The following is a 17,281-nucleotide window of genomic DNA, read 5'->3' on the forward strand; positions in this document are numbered from 1 at the left end:
CCCAACCACACCACAACATTACCCACTGACTACACTAAGGGTAGCGATCCCAACCCCACCACTACCCACTGACTACACTAAGGGTAGCTATCCCAACCACACCACAACATTACCCACTGACTACACTAAGGGTAGCTATCCCAACCACACCACAACATTACCCACTGACTACACTAAGGGTAGCTATCCCAACCACACCACAACATTACCCACTGACTACACTAAGGGTAGCTATCCCAACCACACCGCAACATTACCCACTGACTACACTAAGGGTAACTATCCCAACCACACCGCAACATTACCCACTGACGACACTAAGGGTAGCTATCCCAACCACACCGCAACATTACCTACTGACTACACTAAGGGTAGCTATCCCAACCACACCGCAACATTACCCACTGACTACACTAAGGGTAGCTATCCCAACCACACCGCAACATTACCCACTGACTACACTAAGGGTAGCTATCCCAACCACACCGCAACATTACCCACTGACTACACTAAGGGTAGCTATCCCAACCACACCGCAACATTACCCACTGACTACACTAAGGGTAGCTATCCCAACCACACCGCAACATTACCCACTGACTACACTAAGGGTAGCTATCCCAACCACACCGCAACATTACCCACTGACTACACTAAGGGTAGCTATCCCAACCACACCGCAACATTATCCACTGACTACACTAAGGGTAGCGATCCCAACCCCACCACAACATTACCCACTGACTACACTAAGGGTAGCTATCCCAAACCCACCACAACATTACCCACTGACTACACTAAGGGTAGCTATCCCAACCACACCGCAACATTACCCACTGACTACACTAAGGGTAGCTATCCCAACCACACCACAACATTACCCACTGACTACACTAAGGGTAGCGATCCCAACCCCACCACAACATTACCCACTGACTACACTAAGGGTAGCTATCCCAACCACACCACAACATTACCCACTGACTACACTAAGGGTAGCTATCCCAACCACACCACAACATTACCCACTGACTACACTAAGGGTAGCTATCCCAACCACACCACAACATTACCCACTGACTACACTAAGGGTAGCTATCCCAACCACACCACAACATTACCCACTGACTACACTAAGGGTAGCTATCCCAACCACACCGCAACATTACCCACTGACTACACTAAGGGTAGCTATCCCAACCACACCGCAACATTACCCACTGACTACACTAAGGGTAACTATCCCAACCACACCGCAACATTACCCACTGACGACACTAAGGGTAGCTATCCCAACCACACCGCAACATTACCTACTGACTACACTAAGGGTAGCTATCCCAACCACACCGCAACATTACCCACTGACTACACTAAGGGTAGCTATCCCAACCACACCGCAACATTACCCACTGACTACACTAAGGGTAGCTATCCCAACCACACCGCAACATTACCCACTGACTACACTAAGGGTAGCTATCCCAACCACACCGCAACATTACCCACTGACTACACTAAGGGTAGCTATCCCAACCACACCGCAACATTACCCACTGACTACACTAAGGGTAGCTATCCCAACCACACCGCAACATTACCCACTGACTACACTAAGGGTGGCTATCCCAACCACACCGCAACATTATCCACTGACTACACTAAGGGTAGCGATCCCAACCCCACCACAACATTACCCACTGACTACACTAAGGGTAGCTATCCCAAACCCACCACAACATTACCCACTGACTACACTAAGGGTAGCTATCCCAACCACACCGCAACATTACCCACTGACTACACTAAGGGTAGCTATCCCAACCACACCACAACATTACCCACTGACTACACTAAGGGTAGCGATCCCAACCCCACCACTACCCACTGACTACACTAAGGGTAGCTATTCCAACCCCACCACAACATTACCCACTGACTACACTAAGGGTAACTATCCCAACCACACCGCAACATTACCCACTGACGACACTAAGGGTAGCTATCCCAACCACACCGCAACATTACCCACTGACTACACTAAGGGTAGCTATCCCAACCACACCACAACATTACCCACTGACTACACTAAGGGTAGCTATCCCAACCACACCACAACATTACCCACAGACTACACTAAGGGTAGCTATCCCAACCACACCACAACATTACCCACTGACTACACTAAGGGTAGCTATCCCAACCACACCACAACATTACCCACTGACTACACTAAGGGTAGCTATTCCAACCACACCACAACATTACCAACTGACTACACTAAGGGTAGCTATCCCAACCACACCACAACATTACCCACTGACTACACTAAGGGTAGCTATCCCAACCACACCACAACATTACCCACTGACTACACTAAGGGTAGCTATCCCAACCACACCACAACATTACCCACTGACTACACTAAGGGTAGCGATCCCAACCCCACCACAACATTACCCACTGACTACACTAAGGGTAGCTATTCCAACCCCACCACAACATTACCCACTGACTACACTAAGGGTAGCTATCCCAACCCGACCACAACATTACCCACTGACTACACTAAGGGTAGCTATCCCAACCCCACCACAACATTACCCACTGACTACACTAAGGGTAGCTATCCCAACCCCACCACAACATTACCCACTGACTACACTAAGGGTAGCTATCCCAACCCCACCACAACATTACCCACTGACTACACTAAGGGTAGCGATCCCAACCCCACCACAACATTACCCACTGACTACACTAAGGGTAGCGATCCCAACCCGACCACAACATTACCCACTGACTACACTAAGGGTAGCTATCCCAACCACACCACAACATTACCTACTGACTACACTAAGGGTAGCGATCCCAACCCCACCACAACATTACCCACTGACTACACTAAGGGTAGCTATCCCAACCACACCACAACATTACCCACTGACTACACTAAGGGTAGCTATCCCAACCACACCACAACATTACCCACTGACTACACTAAGGGTAGCTATCCCAACCACACCACAACATTACCCACTGACTACACTAAGGGTAGCTATCCCAACCACACCACAACATTACCCACTGACTACACTAAGGGTAGCTATCCCAACCACACCACAACATTACCCACTGACTACACTAAGGGTAGCTATCCCAACCACACCACAACATTACCCACTGACTACACTAAGGGTAGCTATCCCAACCACACCACAACATTACCCACTGACTACACTAAGGGTAGCTATCCCAACCACACCACAACATTACCCACTGACTACACTAAGGGTAGCTATCCCAACCCCACCACAACATTACCCACTGACTACACTAAGGGTAGCTATCCCAACCACACCACAACATTACCCACTGACTACACTAAGGGTAGCTATCCCAACCCCACCACAACATTACCCACTGACTACACTAAGGGTAGCGATCCCAACCCCACCACAACATTACCCACTGACTACACTAAGGGTAGCTATCCCAAACCCACCACAACATTACCCACTGACTACACTAAGGGTAGCTATCCCAACCACACCACAACATTACCCTCTGACTACACTAAGGTTAGCTATCCCAACCCCACCACAACATTACCCACTGACTACACTAAGGGTAGCTATCCCAACCCCACCACAACATTACCCACTGACTACACTAAGGGTAGCTATCCCAACCACACCACAACTTTACCCACTGACTACACTAAGGGTAGCTATCCCAACCACACCACAACATTACCCACTGACTACACTAAGGGTAGCTATCCCAACCCCACCACAACATTACCCACTGACTACACTAAGGGTAGCTATCCCAACCACACCACAACATTACCCACTGACTACACTAAGGGTAGCTATCCCAACCACACCACAACATTACCCACTGACTACACTAAGGGTAGCTATCCCAACCACACCACAACATTACCCACTGACTACACTAAGGGTAGCTATCCCAACCACACCACAACATTACCCACTGACTACACTAAGGGTAGCTATCCCAACCACACCACAACATTACCCACTGACTACACTAAGGGTAGCTATCCCTACCACACCACAACATTACCCACTGACTACACTAAGGGTAGCTATCCCAACCACACCACAACATTGCCCACTGACTACACTAAGGGTAGCTATCCCAACCACACCACAACATTACCCACTGACTACACTAAGGGTAGCTATCCCAACCACACCACAACATTACCCACTGACTACACTAAGGGTAGCTATCCCAACCACACCACAACATTACCCACTGACTACACTAAGGGTAGCTATCCCAACCACACCACAATATTACCCACTGACTACACTAAGGGTAGCTATCCCAACCACACCACAACATTACCCACTGACTACACTAAGGGTAGCTATCCCAACCACACCACAACATTATCCACTGACTACACTAAGGGTAGCTATCCCAACCACACCACAACATTACCCACTGACTACACTAAGGGTAGCTATCCCAACCACACCACAACATTACCCACTGACTACACTAAGGGTAGCTATCCCAACCACACCACAACATTACCCACTGACTACACTAAGGGTAGCTATCCCAACCACACCACAACCCACTGACTACACTAAGGGTAGCTATCCCAACCACACCACAACATTACCCACTGACTACACTAAGGGTAGCTATCCCAACCACACCACAACATTACCCACTGACTACACTAAGGGTAGCGATCCCAACCCCACCACAACATTACCCACTGACTACACTAAGGGTAGCTATCCCAACCCCACCACAACATTACCCACTGACTACACTAAGGGTAGCTATCCCAACCCCACCACAACATTACCCACTGACTACACTAAGGGTAGCTATCCCAACCCCACCACAACATTACCCACTGACTACACTAAGGGTAGCTATCCCAACCCCACCACAACATTACCCACTGACTACACTAAGGGTAGCTATCCCAACCCCACCACAACATTACCCACTGACTACACTAAGGGTAGCGATCCCAACCCCAACCCCACCACAACATTACCCACTGACTACACTAAGGGTAGCGATCCCAACCCCACCACAACATTACCCACTGACTACACTAAGGGTAGCTATCCCAACCCCACCACAACATTACCCACTGACTACACTAAGGGTAGCGATCCCAACCCCACCACAACATTACCCACTGACTACACTAAGGGTAGCGATCCCAACCCCACCACAACATTACCCACTGACTACACTAAGGGTAGCTATCCCAACCCCACCACAACATTACCCACTGACTACACTAAGGGTAGATATCCCAACCCCACCACAACATTACCCACTGACTACACTAAGGGTAGCGATCCCAACCCCACCACAACATTACCCACTGACTACACTAAGGGTAGCGATCCCAACCCGACCACAACATTACCCACTGACTACACTAAGGGTAGCTATCCCAACCACACCACAACATTACCTACTGACTACACTAAGGGTAGCGATCCCAACCCCACCACAACATTACCCACTGACTACACTAAGGGTAGCTATCCCAACCACACCACAACATTACCCACTGACTACACTAAGGGTAGCTATCCCAACCACACCACAACATTACCCACTGACTACACTAAGGGTAGCTATCCCAACCACACCACAACATTACCCACTGACTACACTAAGGGTAGCTATCCCAACCACACCACAACATTACCCACTGACTACACTAAGGGTAGCTATCCCAACCACACCACAACATTACCCACTGACTACACTAAGGGTAGCTATCCCAACCACACCACAACATTACCCACTGACTACACTAAGGGTAGCTATCCCAACCACACCACAACATTACCCACTGACTACACTAAGGGTAGCTATCCCAACCACACCACAACATTACCCACTGACTACACTAAGGGTAGCTATCCCAACCCCACCACAACATTACCTACTGACTACACTAAGGGTAGCTATCCCAACCACACCACAACATTACCCACTGACTACACTAAGGGTAGCTATCCCAACCCCACCACAACATTACCCACTGACTACACTAAGGGTAGCGATCCCAACCCCACCACAACATTACCCACTGACTACACTAAGGGTAGCTATCCCAAACCCACCACAACATTACCCACTGACTACACTAAGGGTAGCTATCCCAACCACACCACAACATTACCCTCTGACTACACTAAGGGTTAGCTATCCCAACCCCACCACAACATTACCCACTGACTACACTAAGGGTAGCTATCCCAACCCCACCACAACATTACCCACTGACTACACTAAGGGTAGCTATCCCAACCACACCACAACTTTACCCACTGACTACACTAAGGGTAGCTATCCCAACCACACCACAACATTACCCACTGACTACACTAAGGGTAGCTATCCCAACCCCACCACAACATTACCCACTGACTACACTAAGGGTAGCTATCCCAACCACACCACAACATTACCCACTGACTACACTAAGGGTAGCTATCCCAACCACACCACAACATTACCCACTGACTACACTAAGGGTAGCTATCCCAACCACACCACAACATTACCCACTGACTACACTAAGGGTAGCTATCCCAACCACACCACAACATTACCCACTGACTACACTAAGGGTAGCTATCCCAACCACACCACAACATTACCCACTGACTACACTAAGGGTAGCTATCCCTACCACACCACAACATTACCCACTGACTACACTAAGGGTAGCTATCCCAACCACACCACAACATTACCCACTGACTACACTAAGGGTAGCTATCCCAACCACACCACAACATTACCCACTGACTACACTAAGGGTAGCTATCCCAACCACACCACAACATTACCCACTGACTACACTAAGGGTAGCTATCCCAACCACACCACAACATTACCCACTGACTACACTAAGGGTAGCTATCCCAACCACACCACAATATTACCCACTGACTACACTAAGGGTAGCTATCCCAACCACACCACAACATTACCCACTGACTACACTAAGGGTAGCTATCCCAACCACACCACAACATTATCCACTGACTACACTAAGGGTAGCTATCCCAACCACACCACAACATTACCCACTGACTACACTAAGGGTAGCTATCCCAACCACACCACAACATTACCCACTGACTACACTAAGGGTAGCTATCCCAACCACACCACAACATTACCCACTGACTACACTAAGGGTAGCTATCCCAACCACACCACAACCCACTGACTACACTAAGGGTAGCTATCCCAACCACACCACAACATTACCCACTGACTACACTAAGGGTAGCTATCCCAACCACACCACAACATTACCCACTGACTACACTAAGGGTAGCGATCCCAACCCCACCACAACATTACCCACTGACTACACTAAGGGTAGCTATCCCAACCCCACCACAACATTACCCACTGACTACACTAAGGGTAGCTATCCCAACCCCACCACAACATTACCCACTGACTACACTAAGGGTAGCTATCCCAACCCCACCACAACATTACCCACTGACTACACTAAGGGTAGCTATCCCAACCCCACCACAACATTACCCACTGACTACACTAAGGGTAGCTATCCCAACCCCACCACAACATTACCCACTGACTACACTAAGGGTAGCGATCCCAACCCCAACCCCACCACAACATTACCCACTGACTACACTAAGGGTAGCGATCCCAACCCCACCACAACATTACCCACTGACTACACTAAGGGTAGCTATCCCAACCCCACCACAACATTACCCACTGACTACACTAAGGGTAGCGATCCCAACCCCACCACAACATTACCCACTGACTACACTAAGGGTAGCGATCCCAACCCCACCCCAACATTACCCACTGACTACACTAAGGGTAGCGATCCCAACCCCACCACAACATTACCCACTGACTACACTAAGGGTAGCTCTGCGTCAGTAGAGGCTCAAGCCAAAGTGGACACTGGGCCCTGCTTGCAGGACTAAGAACAGATCTGAGTACAGCCTGTAAATCTATTTATCCTATTTTCACTAAAACTCCTGTCGGGTTAATACCAGGCGCTATGGACTGACACACACACACACACACACACACACACACACACACACACACACACACACACACACACACACACACACACACACACACACACACACACACACACACACACACACACACAGTAAGAACCCAACCCCCCCCCAATGTCTGCCTCATTCATTGTCAGCGTTAACAAAGGGCAGTACAGCAGCTGGCCTCCGTAGGCTCTGTAGAGGTTCCATTAAAACCCTGTCTGATATTCCAGCTGATGTTTCAGTCACACTACAATGTGAGGACAGCACAAAAGAGGAGGGGGGACCACAAGGGCTAACATAAACCCTCCCTGGTCTTGTCATTCTCCATCCTGGGTCACATGACCCTCCCTGGTTGCCATCCCATCCGCCACCACAACTCCTGGAATTCATTCATCCCAAATAAGACCCTCTAAATGGATTTACAGGTCTGAATCTAAATGGATTTACAGGTCTGAACCTAAATGGATTTACAGGTCTGAATCTAAATGGATTTACAGGTCTGAACCTAAATAGATTTACAGGTCTGAATCTAAATAGATTTACAGGTCTGAACCGAAATGGATTTACAGGTCTGAATCTAAATGGATTTACAGGTCTGAATGTAAATGGATTTACAGGTCTGAATCTAAATGGATTTACAGGTCTGAATGTAAATGGATTTACAGGTCTGAATCTAAATGGATTTACAGGTCTGAATCTAAATGGATTTACAGGTCTGAATGTAAATGGATTTACAGGTCTTTACAGGTCTGAATCTAAATGGATTTACAGGTCTGAATCTAAATGGATTTACAGGTCTGAATCTAAATGGATTTACAGGTCTGAATCTAAATGGATTTAAATGCAGACCAGTCATGTCTTTCAAAGGGCACACTATGTTGTATAGTGCACTACTATTGACCAGGGCCCTAATAAACAAAGTAGTGTTTCCGTTGTCTACGTTGGTCACACGCCATCCTGATTGGTCTCCGTTGGCCACACGCCATCCTGATTGGTCTACGTTGGCCACACGCCATCCTGATTGGTCTCCGTTGGTCACACGCCATCCTGATTGGTCTCCGTTGGTCACACGCCATCCTGATTGGTCTCCGTTGGTCACACGCCATCCTGATTGGTCTACGTTGGCCACACGCCATCCTGATTGGTCTACGTTGGCCACACGCCGTACTGATTGGTCTACGTTGGCCACACACCCTACTGATTGGTCTACGTTGGCCACACGCCATACTGATTGGTCTACGTTGGCCACGCGCCATCCTGATTGGTCTACGTTGGCCACACGCCATCCTGATTGGTCTACGTTGGCCACACGCCATCCTGATTGGTCTACGATGGTCACACGCCATCCTGATTAGCATTGACTACTTTGTGGCATTCCTTGTAAGAAAGATGCAACACTCAGTTATAACATTATGGCTATTCTAATGGCTGAATTCATATTTTTCATAATTTGCGAGCCTATGGTTGACAAGAACGTCAATCACAGCATCCATTAATATCAGAGGGTGTGGAACACACTGCCCCCCCACTCCCCGAACACACTGACCCTCCCGAAGACACAGCCCCCCCCACTCCCCGAAGACACTGGCCCCATGAAGACACTGCCCCCATGAAGACACTGCCCCCCCATGAAGACACTGCCCCCCATGAAGACACTGCCCCCATGAAGACACTGCCCCCCATGAAGACACTGCCCCCCATGAAGACACTGCCCCCCATGAAGACACTGCCCCCCATGAAGACACTGGGCCCCCATGAAGACACTGCCCCATGAAGACACTGCCCCCCATGAAGACACTGCCCCCCATGAAGACACTGCCCCCATGAAGACACTGCCCCCATGAAGACACTGCCCCCCCATGAAGACACTGCCCCCCATGAAGACACTGCCCCCATGAAGACACTGCCCCCATGAAGACACTGCCCCCCCATGAAGACACTGCCCCCCATGAAGACACTGCCCCCATGAAGACACTGCCCCCCATGAAGACACTGCCCCCATGAAGACACTGCCCCCCCATGAAGACACTGCCCCCCCATGAAGACACTGGGCCCCCATGAAGACACTGCCCCCCATGAAGACACTGCCCCCCCATGAAGACACTGTCCCCCCATGAAGACACTGCCCCCATGAAGACACTGCCCCCCATGAAGACACTGCCCCCATGAAGACACTGCCCCCATGAAGACACTGCCCCCCATTAAGACACTGCCCCCCATGAAGACACTGCCCCCATGAAGACACTGCCCCCATGAAGACACTGACCCCCGAAGACACTACCCCGCATGAAGACACTGCCCCCATGAAGACACTGGCCCCCCATGAAGACACTGCCCCCCATGAAGACACTGCCCCCATGAAGACACTGCCCCCCATTAAGACACTGCCCCCATGAAGACACTGCCCCCCATGAAGACACTGCCCCCCATGAAGACACTGCCCCCATGAAGACACTGACCCCATGAAGACACTGACCCCCCCGAAGACACTACCCCCCATGAAGACACTGGCCCCCATGAAGACACTGCCCCCATGAAGACACTGCCACCCTATGTAGACATTGCCCCCCCACCGAAGACACTGACCCCCACCGAAGACACTGACCCCCCATGAAGACACTGCCCCCCATGAAGACACTGCCCCCCATGAAGACACTGCCCCCCCATGAAGACACTGCCCCCCATGAAGACACTGCCCCCCATGAAGACACTGCCCCCCATGAAGACACTGCCCCCCATGAAGACACAGCCCCCCATGAAGACACTGCCCCCCCATGAAGACACTGCCCCCCATGAAGACACTGCCCCCCATGAAGACACTGCCCCCATGAAGACACTGCCACCCATGAAGACACTACCCCCCCCCAAAGACAAATTAATCCACAAACACAAATATAATTAGTTGTATGTCTTATATAATTGCGTTTTCATGAATTTGATGTTGTAATCTTCAAGACAATTTAAAGACCAGGGACATGGAAGTATGACGTAGGAACGGGTCACTTGCACAGGGTATTCTATCAGCCCGTGTGTCACGGAAACCATTTCATTTTATAGCCCCTCTGGATCAATACTTGAGTCAATATAGCCACCTGCTAGAAGCTGAGGTTAAACTACCATGAAGTAATCTGCTTCCAACGTCATCAATCAACCCATGTCTCAACGCAAATACAACCCCGAGAGGTTAAAGACAAAGTGACTTGACTGTGTTCATCTACGTTGTTCTAAGTAGACCGGCCGACATCGTCAGAATACTGTAAGCAGCCAGCCTGGGATCCAAGCAGCCAGCCTGGGGTCCAAGCGTCCAGCCTGGGGTCCAAGAACCCAGCCTGGGATCCAAGAACCCAGCCTGGGATCCAAGAACCCAGCCTGGGATCCAAGAACCCAGCCTGGGGTCCAAGCGTCCAGCCTGGGGTCCAAGCGTCCAGCCTGGGATCCAAGAACCCAGCCTGGGGTCCAAGAACCCAGCCTGGGGTCCAAGAACGTCCAGCCTGGGGTCCAAACGTCCAGCCTGGGATCCAAGAGTCCAGCCTGGGGTCCAAGAACCCAGCCTGGGATCCAAGAACCCAGCCTGGGGTCCAAGCGTCCAGCCTGGGGTCCAAGAACCCAGCCTGGGGTCCAAGCGTCCAGCCTGGGGTCCAAGCGTCCAGCCTGGGGTCCAAACGTCCAGCCTGGGATCCAAGAACGTCTAGCCTGGGGTCCAAGCGTCCAGCCTGGGGTCCAAACGTCCAGCCTGGGATCAAACCATCCAGCCTGAGATCCAAAGTGACATGGTGAAACTGAACATATCAGTCTCGATTCCAGGGCCCCGTATTCAAAAAAGCATCTCAGAAGTAGAAGTACTGATCTGAGACCAATTTTTCCTTTTAAATAATAATGAATAAGAGGAGATGACTTGATCTGGGACACTGTGAATATGAGCCCTGGCTATCCAATCATAAAGCTAAACACAGACAGTCAGACAGAGCATTCCCCTCAGATCTCTTTAGAATGACCTATAGGTAGCCTAAATAGATCCCTGTCACCCTGCCTGTCTAGGGGTTGATATAAGGTCAAAGGGCACCGTCAGTTTATTGACACAATAAGAGCTGATACTTTATTGACACAATAAGAGCTGGCAGTGTATTATATGGTTCTGTGTTACAGACGCTCGTCTCTCTGTCTATCCTGGAGCAGTAGGGGGAGGGGGGGAGAGAGACAGAGAGAGAGACAGAGACAGAGAGAGACAGAGAGAGACAGAGAGACAGAGAGAGAGAGAGAGACAGAGACAGAGAGAGACAGAGAGAGAGAGAGACAGAGAGACAGAGAGAGAGAGAGACAGAGAGAGAGAGACAGAGAGACACAGAGAGAGAGAGAGAGAGAGAGAGAGAGAGAGACAGAGAGAGAGAGAGAGAGAGACAGACAGACAGAGAGAGAGAGAGAGAGAGACAGAGAGAGAGAGAGAGAGACAGAGAGAGAGAGAGACAGAGAGACAGAGAGAGAGAGAGAGAGAGAGAGAGAGAGAGAGAGAGAGAGAGAGACAGACAGACAGAGAGACAGAGAGAGAGTGTGTGTCCTCCTCCCTGACCTAACCACAGCTTCCCTAAATTTCTAGCGGAATGCCTCGCCAATATCCAATGGTAGAGCGTGGCGCGAAATACAAATACCTCAAAAATGCTATAACTTCAATTTCTCAAACATATGACTATTTTACACCATTTTAAAGACAAGACTCTCGTTAATCTAACCACATTGTCCGATTTCAAAAAGGATTTACAGCGAAAGCAAAACATTAGATTATGTCAGGAGAGTACCCTGCCAAAAATAATTTTCAAAGCAAGCATATATGTCACAAAAACCAAAACCACAGCTAAATGCAGCACTAACTTTTGATGATCTTCATCAGATGACACTCCTAGGACATTATGTTATACAATACATGCATGTTTTGTTCAATCAAGTTCATATTTATATCAATAAACAGCTTTTTACATTAGCATGTGATGTTCAGAACTAGCATACCCACCGCAAACTGCCGGTGAATTTACTAAATTACTCATGATAAACGTTGACAAAATACACAACAGTTATTTTAAGAATTATAGATACAGAACTCCTTTATGCAAACGTGGTGTCAGATTTTAAAATAGCTTTTCGGCGAAAGCACATTTTGCGATATTCTGAGTAGATAGCCCGGCCATCACGGCTAGCTATTTAGACACCCAGCAAGTTTGGCCCTCACCAAACTCAGATTTAATGCAAGAAAAATTGGATTACCTTTGCTGTTCTTCGTCAGAATGCACTCCCAGGACTTCTATTTCAACAACAAATGTTGTTTTGGTTCCAAATAATCCATAGTTATATTCAAATAGCTCCGTTTTGTTCTTGCGTTCAGGTCACAATCCGAAGGGTGACGCGCGAGCGCATTTCATGACAAAAAAATTCAAAATATTCCATTACCGTACTTAGAAGCATGTCAAACGCTGTTTAAAATCAATTTTTATGCTATTTTTCTCGTAAAATAGCGATAATATTCCAACCGGGCGATGTTGTATTCATTCAAAGGCTGAAAGAAAAAAATTGAGTAGTCTTGTGGACGCGCATCTCCAGTGTCACTGTTCCCAGGCTGACCACTCACAAATTCTCCTGCTGTTCTTCGCCCAGAGACAGCAGACACCCCATTACACTTTCTGGCGCCTTCTCAGAGCCAATGGAAGCCTTAGAAAATGTCACGTTACAGCACAGATACTGTATTTTCGATAGAGATGCAACTGAAGGACAACAAATTGTCAGACAGGGCACTTCCTGTATGGAATCTTCTCAGGTTTTGGCCTGCCATATGAGTTCTGTTATACTCACAGACACCATTCAAACAGTTGTAGAAACTTTAGAGTGTTTTCTATCCAAATATACTAATTATATGCATATTCTAGTTTCTGGGTAGGAGTAGTAACCAGATTAAATCGGGTGTGTTTTTTATCCGGCCGTGAAAATACTGCCCCCTATCCCAAACAGGTTAAAGTTTTAAAAAGGCTTCTGAAATTTCAGACTTGATTTTCCCACACGAAAAATGCATCAACCTCTACAAGATTGTCCAATAATTATAATCCACATAATAATTCACATTTCCTGTTGCTGCAGCAAACTGACTCAAATTAAGATCCTACATCTGTATTCAGTCAATGACCCACTGGCTACCTACAGTAAGGGAAAAAAGTATTTGATCCCCTGCTGATTTTGTACGTTTGCCCACTGACAAAGAAATAATCAGTCTATAATTTTAATGGTAGGTTTATTTGAACAGTGAGAGACTGAATAACAACAAAGAAATCCTGAAAAACGTATGTCAAAAATGTTATAAATTGGTTTGCATTTTAATGAGGGAAATAAGTATTTCAGAAAGATTTCTGGCTCCCAGGTGTCTTTTATACAGGTAACGAGCTGAGATTAGGAGAACACTCTTAAAGGGAGTGCTCCTAACCGCAGCTTGATACCTGTATAAAAGACACCTGTCCACAGAAGCAATCAATCAATCAGATTCCAAACTCATTAAAATGCAAATCATTTTATAACATTTTTGACATGTGTTTTTCTGGATATTTTTGTTGTTGTTATTCTGTCTCTCACTGTTCATATAAACCTACCATTAAAATTATAGACTGATCATTTCTTTGTCAGTGGGCAACCGTACAAAATCAGCAGGGGATCAAATACTTTTTTCCCTTCACTGTACCTACTAATCTCAGAACCTGCCCTGGCTAGCTACTACATCTGGTTGTGGAGGCAGTGGTTTCATTTTGACAGTAATGAGAGACTACCTACTGATGTATGTTTCTCCCTGTCTCTCCTACCTGCTGCTCCAGTGTCCTAGGGCCTCCCTGTCTCTCCTACCTGCTGCTCCAGTGTCCTAGGGCCTCCCTGTCTCTCCTACCTGCTGCTCCAGTGTCCTAGGGCCTCCCTGTCTCTCCTACCTGCTGCTCCAGTGTCCTAGGGCTCTCCCTGTCTCTCCTACCTGCTGCTCCAGTGTCCTAGGGCCTCCCTGTCTCTCCTACCTGCTGCTCCAGTGTCCTAGGGCTTCCCTGTCTCTCCTACCTGCTGCTCCAGTGTCCTAGGGCCTCCCTGTCTCTCCTACCTGCTGCTCCATTGTCCTAGGGCCTCCCTGTCTTTCCTACCTGCTGCTCCAGTGTCCTAGGGCTCTCCCTGTCTCTCCTACCTGCTGCTCCAGTGTCCTAGGGTCTCCCTGTCTCTCCTACCTGCTGCTCCAGTGTCCTAGGGCCTCCCTGTCCCTCCTACCTGCTGCTCCAGTGTCCTAGGGCCTCCCTGTCCCTCCTACCTGCTGCTCCAGTGTCCTAGGGCCTCCCTGTCTCTCCTACCTGCTGCTCCAGTGTCCTAGGGCTCTCCCTGTCTCTCCTACCTGCTGCTCCAGTGTCCTAGGGCTCTCCCTGTCTCTCCTACCTGCTGCTCCAGTGTCCTAGGGCTCTCCCTGTCTCTCCTACCTGCTGCTCCAGTGTCCTAGGGCTCTCCCTGTCTCTCCTACCTGCTGCTCCAGTGTCCTAGGGCTCTCCCTGTCTCGCCCTACCTGCTGATCCAGTGTCCTAGGGCTCTCCCTGTCTCTCCTACCTGCTGCTCCAGTGTCCTAGGGCCTCCCTGTCTCTCCTACCTGCTGATCCAGTGTCCTAGGGCTCTCCCTGTCTTTCCTACCTGCTGCTCCAGTGTCCTAGGGTCCAGGAAGGTGGCCAGGTCTATAGAGACGTGTCCGGTGATGTGGCGTTGAAGACAGGCCTGTCCCACGCGGAGACAGAGGGTGTGCAGGGCATCAGGACACACAGAGGTCTGAGGCACTGAGGATCCCGCCGTATCCAACTCACTGACAGAAGAAGAGGAAGAGGAAGAGGAAGAAGCTGTCCAATGTAAATAAATGTGTCTTCTGGTTTATTCCAAACCCTTGAGAAACACACATTACTCAGACATAGGTTGGAGAGGTTGGGGAAAGAGGAGTTTTAGAGGTTCAGTTCATGAAGGGTACAACGGCAGGAGATGTCATCTTAAATTTGATCCCAGCAACACTTGGATTTCCAGCTCACTTCCTGTCAGAAATCTGGTTGCTGGACCAACTCTCTAACCTCTAGGCTACCTACGTGGGGCCGTGGAGTTGGTCTCCACAGGACAGCATGGTGACCTCTAACCTCTAGGCTACCTACCTGGGGCCGTGGAGCAGGACAGCATGGTGACCTCTAACCTCTAGGCTACCTACCTGGGGCCGTGGAGTTGGTCTCCACAGGACAGCATGGTGACCTCTCCGTCTGGCTGCAGGAGCAGGTCTACTGTTAGACAGGTAACACTGTCCGAGGGAGGATATCCCTCCACTACACCACCTGGAGGAGGAGGAAGAGGAGGAGGAAGAGGAGGAGGAAGAGGAGGAGGAAGAGGAGGAGGAAGAGGGGGTGAGAAGTGGCAGGAGGAGAATGAGGGGGTGAGAAGTGGCAGGTGGAGGAAAAGGAAGGAGGAGGAGAATGAAAATGTGCAGTAGCAGGAGGGGATGGGGAGGAAGAGGAGGGGGAGGAAGAGGAGGGGATGGGGAGGAAGAGGAGGGGGAGGAAGAGGAGGGGATGGGGAGGAAGAGGAGGGGGAGGAAGAGGAGGGGATGGGGAGGAAGAGGAGTTGGGAGGAAGAGGAGGGGATGGGGAGGAAGAGGAAGGGGATGAAGAGGAGGGGGATGGAGGGGATGGGGAGGAAGAGGAGGGGGATGGAGGGGGAGGAAGAGGATGGGGAGGAAGAGGCGGAGGGATACAGTAAAGTATAAATAGTAATAATGAGGAAGTTGAGGAAGAGTGAAAACAGAGAAAACAATAAAATATATATATTTTTTTAAACACACTGACACCCGATCTCTTTTCTTCCTCAGACTGACATCGAGGATACGTCCCAAAATGACACCCTATTCCCTTTTGTAGTGCACTACTTTAGACCAGAGCTCTGGTCAACAAAAAGAGTGCACTATAGAGGGGATAGAGCGCCGTTTGGAAACGCTCACAGAGATTCTGGCAGGAGCAGCTGTTCATCATCGTTCAAGGGACCATCAGATTAATAGATTCATTCTGTCCATTCACATATTCAGATTGGACACATTTGGGCAATTATAAAAAGGTCTAAGGAATAAGAATGACTGTATTCAAATCAGAACCTTCCGTTGGCCTTGG

The 17,281-nt window shown here is 49.1% G+C and overlaps 1 protein-coding gene across 1 annotated transcript in view; it reads right to left on the reverse strand.

Annotated features, from left to right (window-relative positions):
• iqch (IQ motif containing H) overlaps nt 1-17,281 on the reverse strand; it is a 158,356-nt gene that overhangs the window by 53,979 nt on the left and 87,096 nt on the right. The window contains exons 17-18 of the mRNA XM_045706147.1: nt 16,336-16,456; nt 15,783-15,948 (exon numbers count right to left, since the gene is read on the reverse strand). Of these exons, the coding sequence (XP_045562103.1) occupies nt 15,783-15,948; nt 16,336-16,456 (287 nt within the window). The remainder of the gene's footprint in view (nt 1-15,782; nt 15,949-16,335; nt 16,457-17,281) is intronic.

This window comes from Salmo salar, chromosome ssa23, assembly GCF_905237065.1.
Source record: "Salmo salar chromosome ssa23, Ssal_v3.1, whole genome shotgun sequence".
NCBI lineage: Eukaryota > Metazoa > Chordata > Actinopteri > Salmoniformes > Salmonidae > Salmo > Salmo salar.